The sequence below is a fragment of the Rattus norvegicus genome, chromosome 1, assembly GCF_036323735.1.
Source record: "Rattus norvegicus strain BN/NHsdMcwi chromosome 1, GRCr8, whole genome shotgun sequence".
NCBI lineage: Eukaryota > Metazoa > Chordata > Mammalia > Rodentia > Muridae > Rattus > Rattus norvegicus.
In genome coordinates, this window is record NC_086019.1 from 65,336,942 (window position 1) to 65,355,427 (window position 18,486).

The following is an 18,486-nucleotide window of genomic DNA, read 5'->3' on the forward strand; positions in this document are numbered from 1 at the left end:
TTGTTTTAATAATCTATGTAAATAGTGCTTCATAGTAGCAATTAGTTTAGAAAAGTTTGTTGCCCTTCTGTCAAAACAGCACTAGCAATGGCAGGCTAAGTTCTAGTAAGAAAGAAAGATTGTACTTAATAGATGCCTTCTAGTTCTTGTAAGTGAAAGGCGTCCGGGTCTTCCTAGCCATCTCCAGTCTAATGGTCTAGGTCCATTTCTGTGAGTTCTAAAGTCGGGTTTACATCTTTTCCTACAGCAAATATTCTTAACCGCTAATATATTTCCCCCAGGTGACATAGAGAGGGGGCCCTGGAAACCCGTGGATGTTGAAGAAAATTCATCTTTGAACTTTTGATATTCGAGGAAATCGGCATTCATACTCGTCTTTTATTATTCTGAGGAGATTTGTGTTTTATTTAAAACTTGTTGATCTTTACAATGAATGGACACAGTGATGAAGAAAGTGTTAGAAATGGCAGCGGAGAATCAAGGTAAGTGAGCACTTTAAACCAGCTAGTTACCTGAGACCTGAAACTGGGAGTGTTTTTATCAAATTGTCTTAGCTTGGCAAAGGTTAAAAAGTCCCAATAGCAGTTTTGTTAACATTGCATATTTGTGTGTGTGTGTGTGTGTGTGTGTGTGTGTGTGTGTGAAGATAGCAGGTGAAAACTATAGAAAATTCTGATCTACTTAAATCTATTGAAGGTTTATATTTTGAATTAATTGAAGCTGAAACAGTAAAGAGACATTAAGATTGATTTATTTGGCCATTAATGAACTGTCTAAATGTAGTAAGAATTTCTGCACTCTTTGTCAGGAGTTTTATGTTCCACATCTTTGTTATCCAGTTAGCTATTAGCTGCATGCAACAGTTTAGATTATAAAACATTCAAAATTCTGTAAGTTACACCAGACATTCAAATAGTATGTAAATGACATATGACACATGTCCGCAGCACTAATAGGAAGTATTTCTGCCACTATAGAAAACTTTAGACAAAATTGATGTGAATTTAGTCTATGTTTATTTTTATATGGGAGTTTTAGAGTTCTTATTTGGACCATTTTGTTTCTTATAAATAAAGTTTATGGAAATGAAATGTTGAGGCATTTTATGTGTAAGTCAATCCTTTTGGGTTTTTTTTTTCTCTTCAAGTCAGGGTCTGTGGTAAGGCTCAGACCACTCTCTGTAAGACTTCTCATCCTGTACCAAAATGGAGCACTGAGATTATAGGCATAGATCACTGCCTGGTCCAACACCATTAAGTTCTTTTATATTTAAATAGTCTCCACATTACTGTCACAATCCATTATTTGTATATACTTAGACATAGAAGTCAGCAAAGTAGGTGTTGCTGTCTGACTGTACAGTTAATCCTGACTTTAATGGTTACTCACTATGAATTGAGGTAAATTATTCAGTTCTGATGTTTGGTCTTGCAAAATGGGAATTACAGTATTACTCACACACACACAAATAAGATGTGAAATCTAGTATGTCAGGACTTCAAATGGTTTCTGGCACAATACACATTGATGTTTTGTGTTGTGTAGGACACCAAACTGAAGTTACAGTGGTGGACAAGTGGGAGGTTCAAGAAGCAGGAAAGGTGCTGGGCTAGTTTACAAAAACAAAATAACAACAACATAGAGAATAGAACATGTTTTGTTATGTAAGTAAGGATCTAGAAGTTAAAAACCTGGGTTGAGCCCGGGAGTGATGGTGTACACTTTTAGTCCCAGCAATCAGGAGGCAGAGGTGGTAGGTAGGTCTCTGTGAGCTGGAGGCCATCCTGGTCTACATAAGAGTTTCAGGATAGTCAGAACTACATAGAGAGTCCCTGCTAATGGGGGTGGGGGGTGGGGAGTGGGGGGAGGGCTGTACAGTAGTACAAGGTAGAGTTTATAGAATCAGTGGAGTTGAAATTATTGAAATTAGAGGATTTGTGTGTGAGTGTGGGAGGGGGAGGAAAGGAGGGAGAGACAGAGGGAGAGAGAGAGACAGACAGAGTTTCATGATGTAGCCCTAGCTTACCTAATTCTCATTATGTAGACCAGGCTAGCTGTGAATTCAGTGAGATGCACCTGGCTTTGGCCTCCTGAGTGCTGGTTCACTTAAGAGGATGTTTACACTTCAGCCTTGATTCATATCTCTAGATACATTGTAGTAAGTGAATAGAAGAGTTACATTGTCTAAGTCTCATTCATTAGGAGTAAAGAAATGGTTAAGAAGTAGATATTCACAGAGAAACTTAGGAACAAGGGTATCCACAGAATAGGAAGTCAGATTTAAGTCAGGGGATTACCTGCTTGGTACATTCTCAAAACTTAACCTTCCAGTATTTGCTGCCATATCCAAAGCTAGGAGGAGGATGAAGCCAATTTGATAATAAACTGGAGGGGGGGTTAGTACGGTTTCTTTCCAACTTGGCATAGTTGGAATATTATTCCTATAATCCCAGGAAGAGAGGCGGATCAGAATACTAAATTCTATTCTTTCTCAATTTATACTCCTTTTAAGTGGTTACAAAGCATATTTCTATAATGTGAGTAATTCTGCTGTCAGACTCTGGTGCTTCTGAGTGTCACCATTGAGGGATCTGACTACACGTGCGGCTTTGGGATCTCTTTATTTCCGCTCTTCCTTGACCTTCCTTGACACAAAGCTTCTTGCTTTGTGTTGTCTTTTATTTTTTCTTCACCCTTTGTATTGATACTTCCTACTCTTTCTCGAAAATGCTTTCGTTGTAAGGTTGTGCAAAGAAAAGCAATTGTGTCTGGTTAACTGAGGCCTTAAACTCTACAGATAGGATTTCTTACCAAAATACCGAAAGATATTACAACAGAAAATATTAATAATAGAGAAATGAGAAAAATGATCCACCTCTGAAGTTAGTATACATTGTATACGTAGTTAAGCAAATTTGATGGTGTTGGCTGAGAAATGTAAAATGTGTTTTGCTACAGAATTTCATTTTTATTTGGTGGAAGCTTCTGAAATGAGGTTACCATTTGGTATTTTGGGTTGGGTTTAGCTTTTTACAGAAAAAGAAATGTGGAGGCGAAGGGGTTGATTCCTTCTGTGTAGAACAGTCACCATTGATGAAAAGAAAGAATTCTTAAGAAATAGACCCTTCGGCTGTATTATAACTGATAGCTTTGAAACCTTGCTTAGAAAAGTGGGTTAGGTCTGAGATGGGGAAGTGTGCACAGGCCTCTCCTCCTAACCAAGAAGCTGTTTGCTATTTGGTGGCAAAAGAACAATTAGTTGTTTTCAGTGAAGTCTCCATTGATGTTAACTATTCCTGGGTGGGCCTCATGACCAGAACAGTTGGCCATCACAAAGCTAACTCAGTGGTAGTTTTGTAGATTTTTTTCCCCCATTTGCTTTGAGCATTTTTCTCTTACTGGTCTTTGGCTTGTATGTTATGATTTGTGATTTGTGTTTTTCCTTCCTTCCTTTCTCTCACTCCCTCTCTCCCTCCCTTCCTTCCGAGAGGGCATGGAGTTGGGTAAGAAAGAAAGTTGGGAGGAGTTAGGAGAGGGAAAAGTTGTATCAGAACAGGCTGTATGAAGATAATATTTTTCATGCCCATGCCTGATGATCCTAGCACTTAGGAGGCAGAGACAGACCTCTGTATTCAAGGCCAGCCTGGCCTATATATAGGGACTCCCAGGCCAGCTGGGTTGGAAAAAACCCCAGTAATTAGAATAAATTAAAATAAAAAAAATAAAAGCAGAATTATCATGTGTTTGTGTTGCTAGAGTGAGTCTGTAGCTTTTAAGTGCAGGCCAGGACACCTGTATGTGGTTCAGTTGAACACAAGTTTTATGTAGCTGAAGCCAAGCTCTCTGAATACAGTGCTGGAAGGGTTCCAGCCAGCAGGTCTGCCTGTGTGGACTTGGGGTGTGGGCAGTTCTTTAAACCCTGCCTATTAAACATTTTAAAAGATTGCATTCACTCATTCTTTTGTATTCCTGCACATGAAGCCCAAGGGCTCACATGTTAGGCAATTCTTTTTTTTTTTTCTTCAGAGCTGGGGACCGAACCCAGGGCCTTGCGCTTGCTAGGCAAGCGCTCTACCACTGAGCTAAATCCCCAACCCCCAGATTTTCTTCCTAAAGGGTATTTTGAAGGACGATTTAGTCCAATAATGGATTTAAGGGCCAATATTTGAAATGTGATCATATTTTGCTTATCTTTTGGATGATTGATAGATGCTTGTTTGGTTCAACTTTTAGCAACTTTGTTGTGTAAGGCTTACAAATTTGATCCTTCCCTCTTTAAGTCAGTTGTCCCTAATGCTGTGTTCAGTCACTTTATACAGTTCCTTATGCTTTTTGCTCACCCTCATCCATAAAAGTATTTTTGTTTCTACTTCGTAACTAATTTGGTAGTTGGAATCACAATGTAAATAACTGATAGGATATCTGATATGTACCCTGTGAAAGGGTCGTTAGACCCTGAGTTTGAGAACCACTGCTCTATGTGTTATGCCCTTGAATAATTCTTACAGAGTGAAAGATAGTGCTAATGTGCTTTAAGTCTCACGTAGTCTGTAGTTAATTGAATTCAGTTGACCTGATTCTTAGAATAAAATCTTTTGTGTGTATATATGCAAGGACACAGGTCATAGAGCCTAGAACCTTGTGTATACTAATTAGACCCCAACCTAAAATCTTCATTTTTCTTTTAAACAATGTTAATAATGATAAACGTGTGGGTTAGGCTGAGTCTTCATCCTTAGCCACTTGAATTCAAGGATTATATAAACGTGCATATACCTCATACATGTAAAACTTTGGGTTTTTTTTTTTTTTTTTTGGGTCAGGTGTTAGGAGGCAGAGGCAGGTAGATTGCTGAATTCAAGACAGTCTTCAGCAGAGCAAGCTTTAGGACAGTAGTCAGGGCTACACAGAGAAACAACACAAAAAAAACTGGTTTATCTTTACATTAGATTTAAATATTTTTTATAAGACATTGTAAAACATGGTGCTTCTTGCTCTTCGTTTTATAACCACTTTTTAGAGTCAGTTGAGTAAGTTTGTAAAGTAATGCTAACTGTGAAGTTATGACGGCAAGCATCTTCAGGAAGATAGGAAACTAGGAGGTGATGAAGACAATGGCCAGAGGCGACCCCGTTCAGAAACCTGGCTGGACAGTTTCTGGTGATGTTGTAACTCTTGCATCTCACTTCTCTCAGTCCACGTGTTGGTCAGGTGTACTTTCTTTGGCTTTGTTTCCCCACATCCTCTGCATGCTTCTGAAGCTAAGATTTCTATCCGGAAATCTCAATATGCTGCATACCAGCGGCTTTAGCAGTAGGCTGTTCCTTGAGTAGAGTTAACCAAGTTATAATTGCCATAGCTTCCTGGGACTGTGGTAAGTATAGGGTCCTATAGTTAGTGTTACTTTTAGCTTGTGAGTTTAAGAGGATTCTGTGATTTTCTAGTGCAGTACTGTCCTATATAGAAAGGTAAGATATGTTCAGGAAGGGATAATAGCAAGTTTATGCCTAACTGGACCGTACCTATTGTAGTTTATATTTAAACAATGTGTCTTCTTAAAGACGTGTTCGAAAGATTACTTTTTCTTTAAATTTTTTATTTTTTAATTTATTCGGTGTATGTGACAAGATCCCTTTGCAGCCCAGGCAGGCTTTGAACCTGCTGTGTAATGAGGATGGCATGGAGCTATTGGGGGCTCCATCTCCCAAGTGTTGAGATTTGGGAGGAGTGCTAGGATTAAAAGTTTGCAACTGTGCTTGGAAGGAACTTTTCTTATAATTTTTTTTTTGTTCTTTTTTTCGGAGCTGGGGACCGAACCCAGGGCCTTGCGCTTCCTAGGTAAGCGCTCTACCACTGAGCTAAATCCCCAGCCGGAACTTTTCTTAAGATGGGAAGATTTCGAATGCACAGGAAGAGAAGTGTTAGAACTGCACTGTGGTTCGTTCTCCTGAGCCTGTTGGGAATGGAGAACTGGGTTTCATACCAGAGTGTTCCTACTGTACCAGGTTCCTAAGTGATGTGTGTGTGTGTGTGTGTGTGTTCAATTCATCGTGTAAATGTATAAATAAAATGAACATGTCTACCTTAGTAATTTAGCCACTTATCCCTACAATTGTTGTTACTGGTGTTTTACTTAAATAAGGTTCTATTTTCTGTGAATTCCTGAGGAATATTGTCAGGAGCCATGCCAGAGAGAGGCTAGGTAAATTTTATTTTGCTAGAAACACATGCAGTGGCAAAGTGTAATTGTTGATTTTCTGACTGAACCAAGCAAGGTACATTCAGGGCACTGTCACAAGAAATTTCAGAACACATTCCCACAAAACCCCATTGCTATCTACTGTCTTATAACTTTGCTTTCTGGGTAGGAAAATAAGGTTTATAAACAGTTTTCAAATTTTATTTTTGTGCCTGTATGCCACTTTCATTTGCATGAGTGAGGAGGCCATAATTAGGGTGTTGATGCTATGGGGCTAGACTTAGAGACAGTTGTGTGCTACATTAACATAGTGCTAGGAACTGAACATGGATCCCTTGCAAGAGCAGCACGTCCTTTTAGACATTCATCATCTCTTCAGCTCTGTAACAGTTTAAAACTCGGATGAGGCCTGGGAGTTGACTGGATGGGTGAATGCATGCTTGGCATACAACATGCGGGGAGATTTTACATATGTATCTATCTCCAGGCTTGGGGCATTCAGCTGGACTCCCAGCCTGGGAACTGGAGACTTAGGACCCCAGAGACCTGCCAAGTGTGATAAGGTGGAGGACTGGGAGGATGGCTAAGCAGCTGCAGGCAATAACCTGATCAGCAAACTTGGGTTTCAATTGAGGCCCTCTCAGCAGATAAAGCAAATGGAACTTGGAAATCTATGTGTGCAAAAACTGTCATAAACTCGGCCTGTGCACCAGGCTGGCCTAGAACTTATTATAAGAGACTCACTGTAACCGCTGTAATCCGGAGTACTGGGATTAAAGGTGTGGCCCACCACTACCTGGCTCCACAAGGTTCATTCTAACCCCACTCTTGTGCTCTTATAACTTCTACCTCCAACAGTGGAGAAGCCGGCTCAGGTTATCCAGGCACTCACATATATGACACCTAGAATATATGAAAAATAGACTTTAATTCTAGGAGAAACCAACTTGCCAACTTGAATACAGTATTTATGTACATTTGGCCTTGCAGTGTCCACTCAACTTGAATACAGTGCGTGTACAGTATTTGTGTACATTTGGCCTTGCAGTGTCCACTCAACTTGAATACAGTGCGTGTACAGTATTTGTGTACATTTGGCCTTGCAGTGTCCACTCAACTTGAATACAGTGCGTGTACAGTATTTATGTGCATTTGGCCTTGCAGTGTCCACTCAACCCAGTAGTTTCCGAAGTTGCCCAGCACTTCCTTTTCCCTTCAGGGTTTTCAAATTAGTCCTAGAGGCCGGTGCATTTGTTAGTCACGTTGCATTTGAAATCCATTATACTTGTTAATTGTAAAGAACGTGAGTTAGAGTTCTGAGTTTTGACAAATGCAAAGAGCCAAAAACTGGAAAAGAATGGCTTACCTTGAAAGTTTTCTTTTGTATCTTAGATTTCCTGGATCATAACTTCCATTTTAATAGGGCTTCGGGATAGTTGTGTTCGTATCAAAATTCATACATATATAAAGCTATTCACGTGGAGTTGCAGCATGTTTTTAAAATAAGTGAGTTTTGGAAAGATTATTTTAATTTAGAGGTATTAATAGATTAGTATATCTATACTTAGTTAAGCAGGTACTTGTGGGCCATATAGTCGTGCAGGGGAGGTGAGGGAAAGCAGTTTGGTAAGTGCTAGAACCATGCAGTGAGCTATATGGAAGATTCCCACTGAACTTTCACAATTTGGGTAAAAATGGATGTAGTTTTCAAAGAAAGAACAAATGATACTTTTACTAGGAAATCAAAATTTTTTACAAATATTGTATCCCCCCAGTAAAGAAGAGCTGTTCATTCTAATAAACAGAAATTGGACATTCTAGTTTTACAGTTTTTATCCCGAGATTGGTTCCTTGTTGTGCTGAAGTTTTTGTGTGGTTTAGTTGGAATGGGGGAGTGAAGGAGACTTTGAAAAAGGAGGCAGAGTAGATGGTGGGAAGGTAAACCATCACACAGGCTCATCAGACCCACAGAAAAGGAAAGCTACAGCATGCATGCCTGCGTGCGCTGTCTCTGTCTCTCTGTCTGTCTGTCTGTCTGTCTCTGGCTTGTCAGACCCACTAGTTTTAAGGGAGATGGTATTGCACTGTTGACTGAGGACTGCTCTTCATAATTGAAGCTGTGTTGCTAGCTGCCGCCAGTCATGAGGTGACTGCTTACTCAGAAGCTAACATTTAACTACATGCTAAGCCACAGACAGTTTTTTTTTTTGCTATGGAAAGATTAGGTAAGATTTAAGTTGCTGTTGAAATGAAAAAACAGAGAAAGGAGAGAAGGCATTCCTGGTAGTCAGTATGTACACTCTTTCTCAGAGCTAAAGCACAGGAGAAAACTTCCTGGGCGCTCTATTAGTGACCCCGGCGGCTGCCTCTCAGCCGCACTGCCCCTTCCCGAAAAACAGTTTTCACTAGAATGGAATGAAGGTTTTTTGTTTGTTTGTTTGTTTTTTTACTTTTTAATTTTTTTATGTTTTTCAGTTTTTTTAAAAAAAAAAAGTTTTTCTAGCCTGTGCAAGAAGAGCCAGGCATACCAGAGGCTGGTTGGGGAATGTTCCTCGGAAGTTAATGGAGCCATGAGAGCAGTGGGCAAAGTGGGCAGGACAGTCTTGATTTCCTCACCTCACTGGTATGAAGATGCTGTTCTTTTGTTGTTAGAGTAGATGCTGACTATCACCCTCTGGTTAAATCCAGAGTAGTTGTGTTGTTTAAAGATGGATTTGTTTTAATTTTTTTGAGTGTTTTGTCTGTGTGTATCTTAAGTGGGCTGTGTGCATGCCTGGTCACCATGGAGACCAGAAGAGGGTGCTAGATCCCCTGGAATTGGACTTAGGAATGGCTGTGAGCTGCCCTGTGGGTGCTGAGACTCAAATCTTGGTCCTCTGCAAAAGCAACAGATGGTTCTCTGAACCATCTCTAGCTCCTAGAGTACTCCCCCCACCTCATAGTTACAAATAACTGAATCCTGAAATACTTTACTAAGAAGTCACTTGAATGTGTATTAAATACCAGCTGTCTAAATGGGTGCTCACACTTTAAATAACCTTTAATCCTAGCCTTAGCATGTACTGGGCCAAAGGGTTATCTTGATGTGCAGTCCTGTAGTAGTACATTGTTCGGATGATAATTAACCCAGCGTGGACTGCATTGGCTCTGGTATTGTTCAGTAAGTGACGCATAGTAGATACCAAACTATAAATAGTTTTGTTTACAGCTATACAGTATAGGGATCTGATTTTTTGTTTTTGGTTTTTGTTTTTGTTTTTTTTTTGGAGTCAGGATCTCATCATGTAGCCTTGGCTGTCCTGGAACTCACTGTGTAGATCAGCAGGCTGGCTTTGAACTCACTAGAGATTCTCCTACCTCTGCTTCCTGGGGGTTGGGATTAAAGGCGAGCATCACCACACCCGGTGGGAACTTTATTTCTTGTGGCAGCATTAAGGAAATTTCAGCACATTAATGTTTTAAAAGTATGATGTTATTTTGCTGACTCAGCTACCTTGGATAGTTTCAGGCATCCCTGAAGTAATGGTGGCCACAGGGTGAGCTGCCACACACGTACGTGGTACGTGCTGTGCCGCTGTGCCTCTAGCACTCTCTGGTGGCAGTGCAGTTCCATCTCTTAATTCTGCCACTGGCCTGCTTTGCTTGATTATTTTTAAATTATTCACTACTACGTGGTCAGTAATACTGATGAGGGGGAAAAAAGCTACCTACCTATAAATGATAGAATTAGCCATTTATCTTCCTACAACATTTGTGATTTTATGTGTATTTTATGAAATGGTTACCAGTAAATTTTAATTGTATGTGTGTACACTCATTTTTCATTTCTTGATACTTAAAAGTAGTGGCTCTCAGTCTGTGGGTCTTGGGAGTCGAAAAGCCTTTTCATAGGGTTTGCCTCAGACCATTAGAAAACATTAAGGAGGGGTTGGGGATTTAGCTCAGTGGTAGAGCGCTTGCCTAGCAAGCACAAGGCCCTGGGTTCGGTCCCCAGCTCTGGAAAAAAGAATTCGTTGAGAAAACATTAAAATTCATAATGGGTAAAACTAGTTATGAAGTAGCAGTGGTAGTAAGTGTATGGCTGGGTCATCACAACACGAGGAACTTTAGTAAAGGGTCTCAGCGTCAGGAAGGCTGAGAACCACCGCTCTAAAGCATTTTGAGGCTTAGCCTCTAACTCAGCATGACTAATGCAGTTATCTCTCAACTCAGTCGTGCCAAAAATGACCTTTCTAGCATCCATTTCTAGCAGCCTTGTTCTCATTTCTTCAGTTTGGGACTTCAGGTAGGTAGGGGCATAATGTGCTTATTTTATCTTTGATTGGTTTCAACTGTCTGTCTGTCTGTCTCTGTCTCTATCTCTGTCTCTCTGTTTCTCTGTGTGTGTGTGTGTGTGTGTGTGTGTGTGTGTGACCACCTCACTGTGTAAAAGGCATACATGTGGATGCTGATAGTAAAGTTTGAAGCTGTTCTCACACATTCATTTCTCAGCAGTCCTTTAGAGTCACCTGTTACCTCTCTGTCAACATTGCTTCTTCCTCTGTGGTGAAATGGATAGGATGTTACCCAAATAACTGGTAATAACTTTACCAATGCTAAAGAGCAAGCATTTTCAGATGAGGAAAAGTATAGGGGTAGGTACCTATGCTGGGCTTCCCTCTTTGTTTTGAGACAGTGTGTCTACAGAGCCCTGGCTGTCTTGGACCTTGCTATGTAGAGCAGGACTCTCTGACGTCTGCCTGCCTTCACCTCCCAAAGAGCTCCAATTTTTTCTCTTTCCATTCTCTTTGCCCTAGCATTCTCCCTGTTTTGTTCCTAGTAAAAACCCCTGCTCACTAATTGTTAAGAAGGTAAACAAGTGAAATCAAATTATTAATTACAGAAAACCTAGTCTTTAAAAAAATTGTCTGTGCATTGAATAAACAATGCAGTGTAATAGAGGTGCCCCAGCCCTAGCACATGGTCTCAAATGCAGATCTTTTCACTGACAGGTAGGCTGCCTGCCCTTGATTGATGTTAGGGGTTCTGTTAATGTGGATACCTGTTCTTACTACATTTGTCCTGACTAGTGGTACAGCTTTATTGTAGAGGTAAAACACAGTGAAAATAATGCTTAAGCTGTAGGGTGTCATGTCCTAAATTTTGTCTTACTGGAGAAGAGGTGTGAGAAAGGGCTCTCTGGCCATCAAGACCTTTTCTGGGTATTGGGTATTTGGGGAATTGATTCCTAAAGTAGAGTCAGCTCCCGCAGGGTCAGTGTTACATGTGGACAGTGACGATGTGGGAGTAGACTGTGTGTCAAGCCTTCGATTTTTCCAGAAGAGTTAAGAGTTTTAATTAAGCGACTGAGGAAGAGTACAGTGGAGTAATGTAGAGCAAGGAAAACTGGAGAGGAGAGTGAGAAAGAATGTCTGCAGAGGTTGGTACATTACTGTAGAACAGGACGGAAAAGGAATGCAGCGTTTGCATAAATAAATCATCCTGCGTCTGGCCGCTAGAAAGCGAGGACACAGGAATGTATTTGCTAAGTGAACACTGTACTGGTATGTTGCCTTGTGCTGGTCATGTGTGGAGTGTCGGGTGGAAAAGCACACCTTGGAGTCCAGGCTGAGTGGAGTTGAGAACCCTTGTCCAGCAGGATAGTGACACTTAGCAGCTTTGTAGGAATGGAAGTGCTTGAACCACAGCTGGCTAAGGTAGGAATAACATGAGTTCAAGGGCTGCAGGAAGGTAGGTGTTTACATTGCAAAGCAGAGAGAATGATTTTAGATTAAGCGGATACATAGCTACCAGAGTTCAAATTTTAGGTCTTTTAGCCAGGCAATAAGCATAGCCTTTAAGATCCTCAAAATAAGTTGTGGTTACAGCTTTGCCACCGGCTCTTAGAGGTCTGAGATGGATCCCAGGCCCCCACAGTTTATAACTGGGGCGGGAGGATGGCCATCTTGATGAAGGTTAGAGTTTGAAAAACATTTCTGTCAGGTAATTCATAGACACAGAATCATAATATTTTAGTTATGGAGTTCATGAGGATTTGACCAGGGAGTATAGGTGCACAGAATTCTTTGAAAAAGAAGTAAATTAAAATGGCTGTACTGTTTTGTTAGTGGAATGTTAATATTTTTGTAAGCACTCAAGCTGACAACATTAACTGTTCAATACCTTAGGGAATGTTGGGAGAGAATTAGTTTCTAAATTATTACAGATGTGAATGTTGACTATGTTTCTCTTTTGTTGCTTTGGCTACAAACTTTAAAATTTATTTACTTGAGATTTATTTTGGCTTTTATTCCTGAGATACAGTGAGATTTATTTTTCATTAACATAAAGCATCGTATATCACACTTCCACTATCGCCTATTCTCATGTGACATGTGTACTGTTAACCCTTTTCTCCTTCCCCACTTCCTTAAGACACTTTTCCTTGCTCTCACGGCCCGCTTTCTAGGTTCTCAATTTCTACTCCTGCCTACCTACCCACATTTGCACATAGGAAAATTTAAAATGTGTGGTATTTGTGTTTTTGAGTCTGTCCCTTCACAGTTTAATTTCCCATTTTATCCTTTCCTGCGGGTATCATGTGTGTGTACCACATTTCCTTATCCACTGCGAGTTGATTGCCATCTTGGCCGTTGTCATTCTTGCTCTTGTTAGTCTAGCACAGCATCTATGTGGATGTCCGAGTAGCTACTTCTGTAGAGCAGAGCCTTGAGTTACACAGTACGGACAAACCTCTGTTCTAATTTTCAGTGCCTTCACCTATAAACTTTGAAGGAAAATTATAAAGTCCCAAATAGGGACTTCTAGCTGAGTAAGCTACCATTGACAACCTCTTGTGGTCAGTCTGTCTGTATGGAGAATTTGAAAGAAAATAAGTTGCTATAATGGTGCCCCACACATATTAGTCTACCCTTTCTAAGAACAGAGTATAATCTCTTACCTAAACCCTGTGAGCTAGCTTGTTCAGAGACTCTCGCTTTTCATTTCACTTTGGACTGTCACCTCCGTCTTTCATTAGTATCCAAACTAAGATCACATACTCAATTGGCTGTTGTTTCTCTTATCTCTTTTAACCTGGAATAGTTCTGTCTTTTATTAAATTGTCTTTGAGGACTACACACCAGTCATTTTGTATAATATATGTATTTCAGCTTGTGTTTGTTTAATCTGTACTTATAATTAAGTTCAAATGATACATCTTAAGAACATCTGGAAGCTCATGTCTTACCTGCTCCTGTTAGCGCTACTGCCTTAAAGATACTGTGTATGTATTTATTGTAAAAGTAAGGTTTCATTTAGACCAGAGGTTCTCAGCCTTGGTGCTGCAGTCCCTCTGACTTGCAGTTACTTCATAACTTTAATTTTGTTACTGTTGTGGATTGTAATGGGAATATCTGTTTTCTAATGGTCTTTTGCTACCCCTGTGAAAGGGTTTTGACCCACAGGTTGAGAACCACTGATTTAGCCATGTCTACACATGCTGATGATGTGTTACCTCTCTGTTCCTTCTTGACCTCCTTAACTACCCACTCCTTTTCTCTTTCAATAACTCTTTTTCACTTTTTATCCCCATGAACTATTTTCCTTAGTAGATTACACATATGAGAAGAAAAAGTGTTACTTGTCTTTGTGAGACTGGCTGCCTCATTGTTACTGTTACTTTTTAATCACATGTGAGTTTCAGTTGTCCCATTCCCCATCCCCATCCCTGGAGGTCAGAATAGAGCATTGGGTCCCTTGGAGCTGGAGTTAAGAGATGATATAGGATCTGAACTCAGATCCTCTGGAAAATCTGCATGTGCTCTTAACCTCTGAGCCACCACTCTAGCCCCTGTGAAAAGATGTTTTAAAGCTATATAAATATTGCCAGATATGGTGGTAAATCAGCATTTGGGAAACAGACTGGTGTATCTCTCTTGTCATGGCTAGCCTGGATTACAAAGCAAGTTCTAGGCCGCCAGGGCTACACAGTAGCTCTGGAGAGTTTGCAGCTGCTGGGTGTGGTCGTGCAGGCCTTTAATCCCATCACTCAGGAGGCAGGGGCAGGCCGATCTCTGAGTTCCAGACAAGCCTGGTCTACAAATTGAATTTCAGGACTGCCAGAAACTCTTTCACAAGCAAACAGAGACCCCTCCTCCCCAGAACAAAAAAGAGTCTAAAACGATGTAAATATTTTACTCATCAAGTTCTTTTATACTTAGCACCCACTGATGGTTCTGGTCTGTGCTAGTATTTTCTGTGTAACTGTAATAAGACTTTTCTACCCCTCTGTATCTGACCCTCCCATGTCCCTGAGTCTGTCATTTTCAGGAACTTGAGCTCCTACTTCATTTACTGGCCAGTAATCTTTCAGTACTGTTATTTTGATATTAAAAATTAGGTCAATGAAAGCTTCTTTACGCCGGCCTCTTATGTCCTTTAATTTTTCCGTGCTCTTCCCCTTCTTAAAGTTTGTTTTTTAAGGTTTTTTGTTTTTTTTTGTTTTTGTTTTTTTTTTTTTTTCCCCTTCCCATCAGGGCTGGTAGGCTTAGGTTTTACTTTCTGTAGCACAGCACCAGTCTTCCATTTCTTAGGAGAGTTGTCATTTAGGTGTGCAGTAGTATTTAGGAATCATGATCTGGGTGCAAGGCAATTAAATTTTAAAATTACATTTTAATTTAACTGATCAAACATTGTATCTTTAAACTATTGAACCTAAGTTAATAATAATATGATGTCAGAACAATAAGTCTTTAAAAATAAAGAGACGATTCTGTATATCAAGTTGTTGGACAACTTCTGGTTACACAGGAATTAATAGGCTTTAAGGCAGTAGTTTAACTATGGGGATGAGCAATTTTGAAACCAGAAAGCAAAGGGATTATTTCAAAGTTTCCGTCAGTACTAATGTTACTAATGTGAAATTGATTAGTTGGGTGTGTGTAGTATATGTATTGGCCCTAAGATTAAACAAGCAGATCATTGGTGTCATTTGGAACCAAGAAGTTCAACCAAAATGATGTAAACAGAAAACTGAAAGAGTTAAAGCCTCTGATTGTGGATTAGAAATACTAGCATAAATTAATGTATTTTCTCTAAAAATACATGCATTGTCGTTCATTTTGCCAAACACACAAAGTGACATGTACACAGTCACAGGCTTACCTCATACTTGTGATCTGCTTGGGTTTTAATGAAATAACAATTATGGCTTATGGCAAGATATGCAAAGTGAGTCTGACCTGTCTTATCAGAAAGCTGGGCAGCTGCAAGAATTTTATTTGTATGATGTTCAAGTTAGGGTAAACATTTATACCATGAAATAGTTATCACTTATATTGAATCATTGAAAACATCTTTTCCTCCTAGCTTTAAAAAGAAAAGGTATATTATTATTATCACCAAGGTCTGTATTCACCCTGCTGTATAGTTGGACATTAGAATGCACTTCTGCTGAAACTTTTCCTTCCTCTTTATCTTGACATATTCTTTATTCCATGAAAGAACAACTCAGTAAACTACTTTGGATATAAATACCAAAGTCCAGCAGTTCCTGATATAAACATGTTCCGTTACTGTAGCAGGAGCAGGGATCTGTGACAGAGTCTGCCCTGAATTCCATCACCCATTTACCTTTTCCATTTTAGAGACAGCATGTTAGGTCTCAAATTGTAACCAAGGGTGCCATTGAACTTCTGCCTCCTCCACGTTTATAGGCATGCTTTATCAAGTTTATAACTGGGATCAAACCCAGTGCTTGTGTATGTTTGGCAAGCAAATTTATGCTAGGTGCTTCAGTGAAAATAAGAACCCCTGCCAAGCAACAATCTAAGACCTCCTTAATAGAAATTTGTACTAAGTGTTCCTGATTGCTTCCCCAAACCTGGTCATGTCAAGATCACTTGTTATAAACATAGCACAGGAAGCTGCTTATCAGCTTACGGAGGGAGCTACGTAAGGTAGGACTTCTTTTGATGGTAAAGACTTTGTGTCCTTTAGTCTCCCAAGGCTCCATCTACGAGTGGTTCTCAGTAAAGTTTATTGAATTAGTGATTTTCTTCCTTAACAGAGAAATAAAATTATCAGAAAAAAATCTCTAATAGCATTGCTACAGTTTGTACAAGTAGCTCAAGTAAAATAGGACTATTCTCCCCTTTTATTAAAAGACAATGATATCTGAGTGGCTCAGAGTTGTGTGTTTGGGAGAGGGAAATAATGATGGGAAGGGTTTGGGAATGGAGAGAAAAAGCAATATTGGTAGAGACAATGTTGCAACCATAAATCTCACTAGGGGAAAAGTTTTACTTTGTGTTTCTATGAAACAAAATTACACCACATTTTTCAAAATACATATATAGTTGTCATTTTAAACATTTAATTTGTAGAATAAAAATTCTTTCTGGAAACTTTATTACTCTATTTTACAACTCTCTTAGCTGCTTTCCTTTTTTTTCCTGAAGAGTAGCTTTTGAAAGTAGTCTGTCAGCAAGTTGTGCCATCTGGTGGTAGTTTGGAAAATTATAGAAGGCAGAAGACAATACCTTCTGCTTCTGTCTCTCAAGTGCTGGGATTGCAGACTTGCATCACTGCACATTGCCAGAAATAATCTTGTAAACAAGTATTCACTGGAAGAAATGGGCTTATTTTTCTACCCTCTGTAGTAAGAATTTACTACACTTTGTTAATTTCTTCACACACTTCCTAAATTTAAACTGTTAGAGCTAACCTCTATTAGGGTTTTTGTATTATGACTTAAACATTTTGTCTTCCTAGTTTCTCTCCTAGGGTCCCATAGTTGGTTGGCCTTGCACATTGTCTTTGAGGGATTACAGTCCTAATAAGTCTGTCCAATGACCTGGTGCACACCTTTAATCCCAGTACCCAGGAGGCAGAGGCAGGTAGATCTCTGAGTTCCAGGCCAGCCTGGTCTACAGAGTAAGTTCCAGCACAGCCAGGACTACACAGAAAAAACCTTGTGTCTCAGAAACCAAAACAAAAAACCAAATGTGTGTGTTCATTACTATAAATGTACATTTTCCTTTGTATTTGGACCCAGATGATTGAAATATTAAACTGTATGCTTAGCTTTCTGCTGAAGAGTTAAAATTCCTGTTGGATTTTGCTTTAAGTTTTTTATTTTCAATTGTAGTCAGTCAGAAGATGATTCTGGGTCAGCATCAGGCTCTGGATCTGGCTCAAGCTCTGGCAGCAGCAGTGATGGGAGCAGCAGCCAGTCTGGGAGCAGCGACTCTGATTCTGGTTCTGACTCCGGAAGTCAATCAGAGTCTGAGTCAGACACATCCCGAGAGAACAAAGTTCAAGCAAAACCACCAAAAGTTGATGGAGCTGAGGTAATTTATGCAGTTGAACTGACTTAAGACAGAATCAGGTGTCTGTAAAATACTTATGTACACAGATAAAACCTTTTCTACCCCTTTAAGACAGACGTTGACTCTTGTAACTGACTGGACAGCGTCATGGTCTGGGAGTATAGCTCAGCACTACAGCACTTGCCTACCATGCCTGGCGTTCTGGATTTGTTCCTAGCATCACAAACACCAAATGATAGAAATTAAATTTCTTAGATAAAAGTAAAGGCTGCTTGAGGTCTTCTGGTTAGGCTTGGTGGTCTGCCCTTAAGGTCTGCAGGGGGTGCTCTGTTGCTAACAGCAGGCGGGCGCGCTTGACAGAACTGTCTCCTGCAGGTTACTTGCTGCAGGGTGACTGTACTACTCAGAGTACCAGTTCCTGGAGAACTAAGATGTATGGGCCAAAAATGTAAATCATGCTGTAGCTTTGTTAATAGAGAACCTTGCCCCCTCACCCCCCCCCCCCAAGTTTATGAGCAAAACTACGGAGTGACATGGTTTATATTTTGACTCTGGCTTTTCACATTTACCTAACACAGGAGAACATAGAGAGCCATGGTATGTAGGAGGGATGCAGTACATTTCCACTTTGTTTTGAAAAGCATTGGAAGTACCAGGAGTATGGTGGTTATTATTACATGTAAGGTCCGACATGCTGTCCGTTTCTCATGGTCACTTCATTGTGTTTCACTGTATTGCAGGGGCACTGTATTCATATAGTGAGTGAGGAGAATAATTTACATGGAGGGGTGTAAACATTGACACATTTCATCTCTCCCTGCTTTGTTTTGGTGCAGTTTTGGAAATCTAACCCCAGTATTCTGGCTGTTCAGAGATCTGCAATGCTTAGGAAGCAGACACAGCAGCCTCAGCAGCAGCGCCCAGCTTCATCTAATAGTGGATCCGAAGAGGTGAGCTTCCTGTGCGCAGCTCCATAAC

General features: G+C 40.1%; 1 protein-coding gene across 6 annotated transcripts in view; it reads left to right on the forward strand.

Annotated features, from left to right (window-relative positions):
- The window catches only part of Chd1 (chromodomain helicase DNA binding protein 1), a 67,366-nt gene that overhangs the window by 2,037 nt on the left and 46,843 nt on the right, over positions 1-18,486 (forward strand). For 5 of the 6 annotated variants that reach the window (XM_039110782.2, XM_039110776.2, XM_039110789.1 and 2 more), the window contains exons 2-4: positions 282-482; positions 17,328-17,529; positions 18,345-18,458. In XM_039110782.2, the coding sequence (XP_038966710.1) occupies positions 430-482; positions 17,328-17,529; positions 18,345-18,458 (369 nt within the window). In that variant the 5' untranslated portion in view covers positions 282-429. Of the gene's footprint in view, positions 1-274; positions 483-17,327; positions 17,530-18,344; positions 18,459-18,486 lie in introns of those variants that run through there. The other variant, NM_001107465.1, reaches the window with a different exon arrangement.